The sequence below is a fragment of the Apaloderma vittatum genome, unplaced genomic scaffold, assembly GCF_000703405.1.
Source record: "Apaloderma vittatum isolate BGI_N311 unplaced genomic scaffold, ASM70340v1 scaffold30589, whole genome shotgun sequence".
Taxonomy (NCBI): domain Eukaryota; kingdom Metazoa; phylum Chordata; class Aves; order Trogoniformes; family Trogonidae; genus Apaloderma; species Apaloderma vittatum.
In genome coordinates this window covers 17,635-18,175 of record NW_009734020.1, presented here as the reverse complement: position 1 = coordinate 18,175, position 541 = coordinate 17,635, and the positions used below count along the sequence as shown (strand labels likewise).

General features: G+C 54.0%; 1 protein-coding gene across 1 annotated transcript in view; it reads right to left on the bottom strand.

Moving 5' to 3' along the window:
* Window positions 1–413: 413 nt before the first annotated feature.
* Window positions 414–541, bottom strand: part of LOC104278985 (cadherin-23-like) — a 17,269-nt gene continuing 17,141 nt past the window's right edge. Inside the window, 1 exon segment of the mRNA XM_009876120.1 lies at window positions 414–532. Coding sequence (XP_009874422.1) covers window positions 414–532 — 119 coding nt within the window.

Below are 541 nucleotides of genomic sequence, written 5' to 3'. Positions count from 1 at the left end.
GCGCACGCCCCAACCTGTGCTTGGGGATGCTGTGGTGGCACATCACCTGTACCTTTGCTCCAACTTCCCCTGTGCCCAGCCTGGACTCATCAGATTCATTTCGCTTTCATATTTTTTTAAAAAAAAAATTTTTTTTTTTTTTTTATAAGAAAAATAAAAAAAATTTAATGCTTTCATGAATAAATGACAGGTGAGTAAAAGCATACTGGTCCTGAGAGCCCTTTCCCGGGGCCGAGCTCTCCAAGGCTGCCAGAGGGAACTGCGCCAGTTGACCTGGACTCCTTCTGCAGGGGAAGGGGAGGGCCAAGCGCAGCTTTTTGGGGTGCCCTCGGCCCTCGCCACAGCCCCCCTGCTCCAAGATTCATCCCTGCCAGCCCCGGCTTGCTTCGAGGAGCAACCACAAACACCTGTCATCATAACTCGGTGATCTCCAGCGGGCTCTCCATGATCACCTCCCGCATCTTGTGCAGGGGGGTGGACTTGGCCGACTCCGTGCGGGCATTGTGGTCACTGTAGCCCCCGCAGTCGGCGGTCAGAGGCC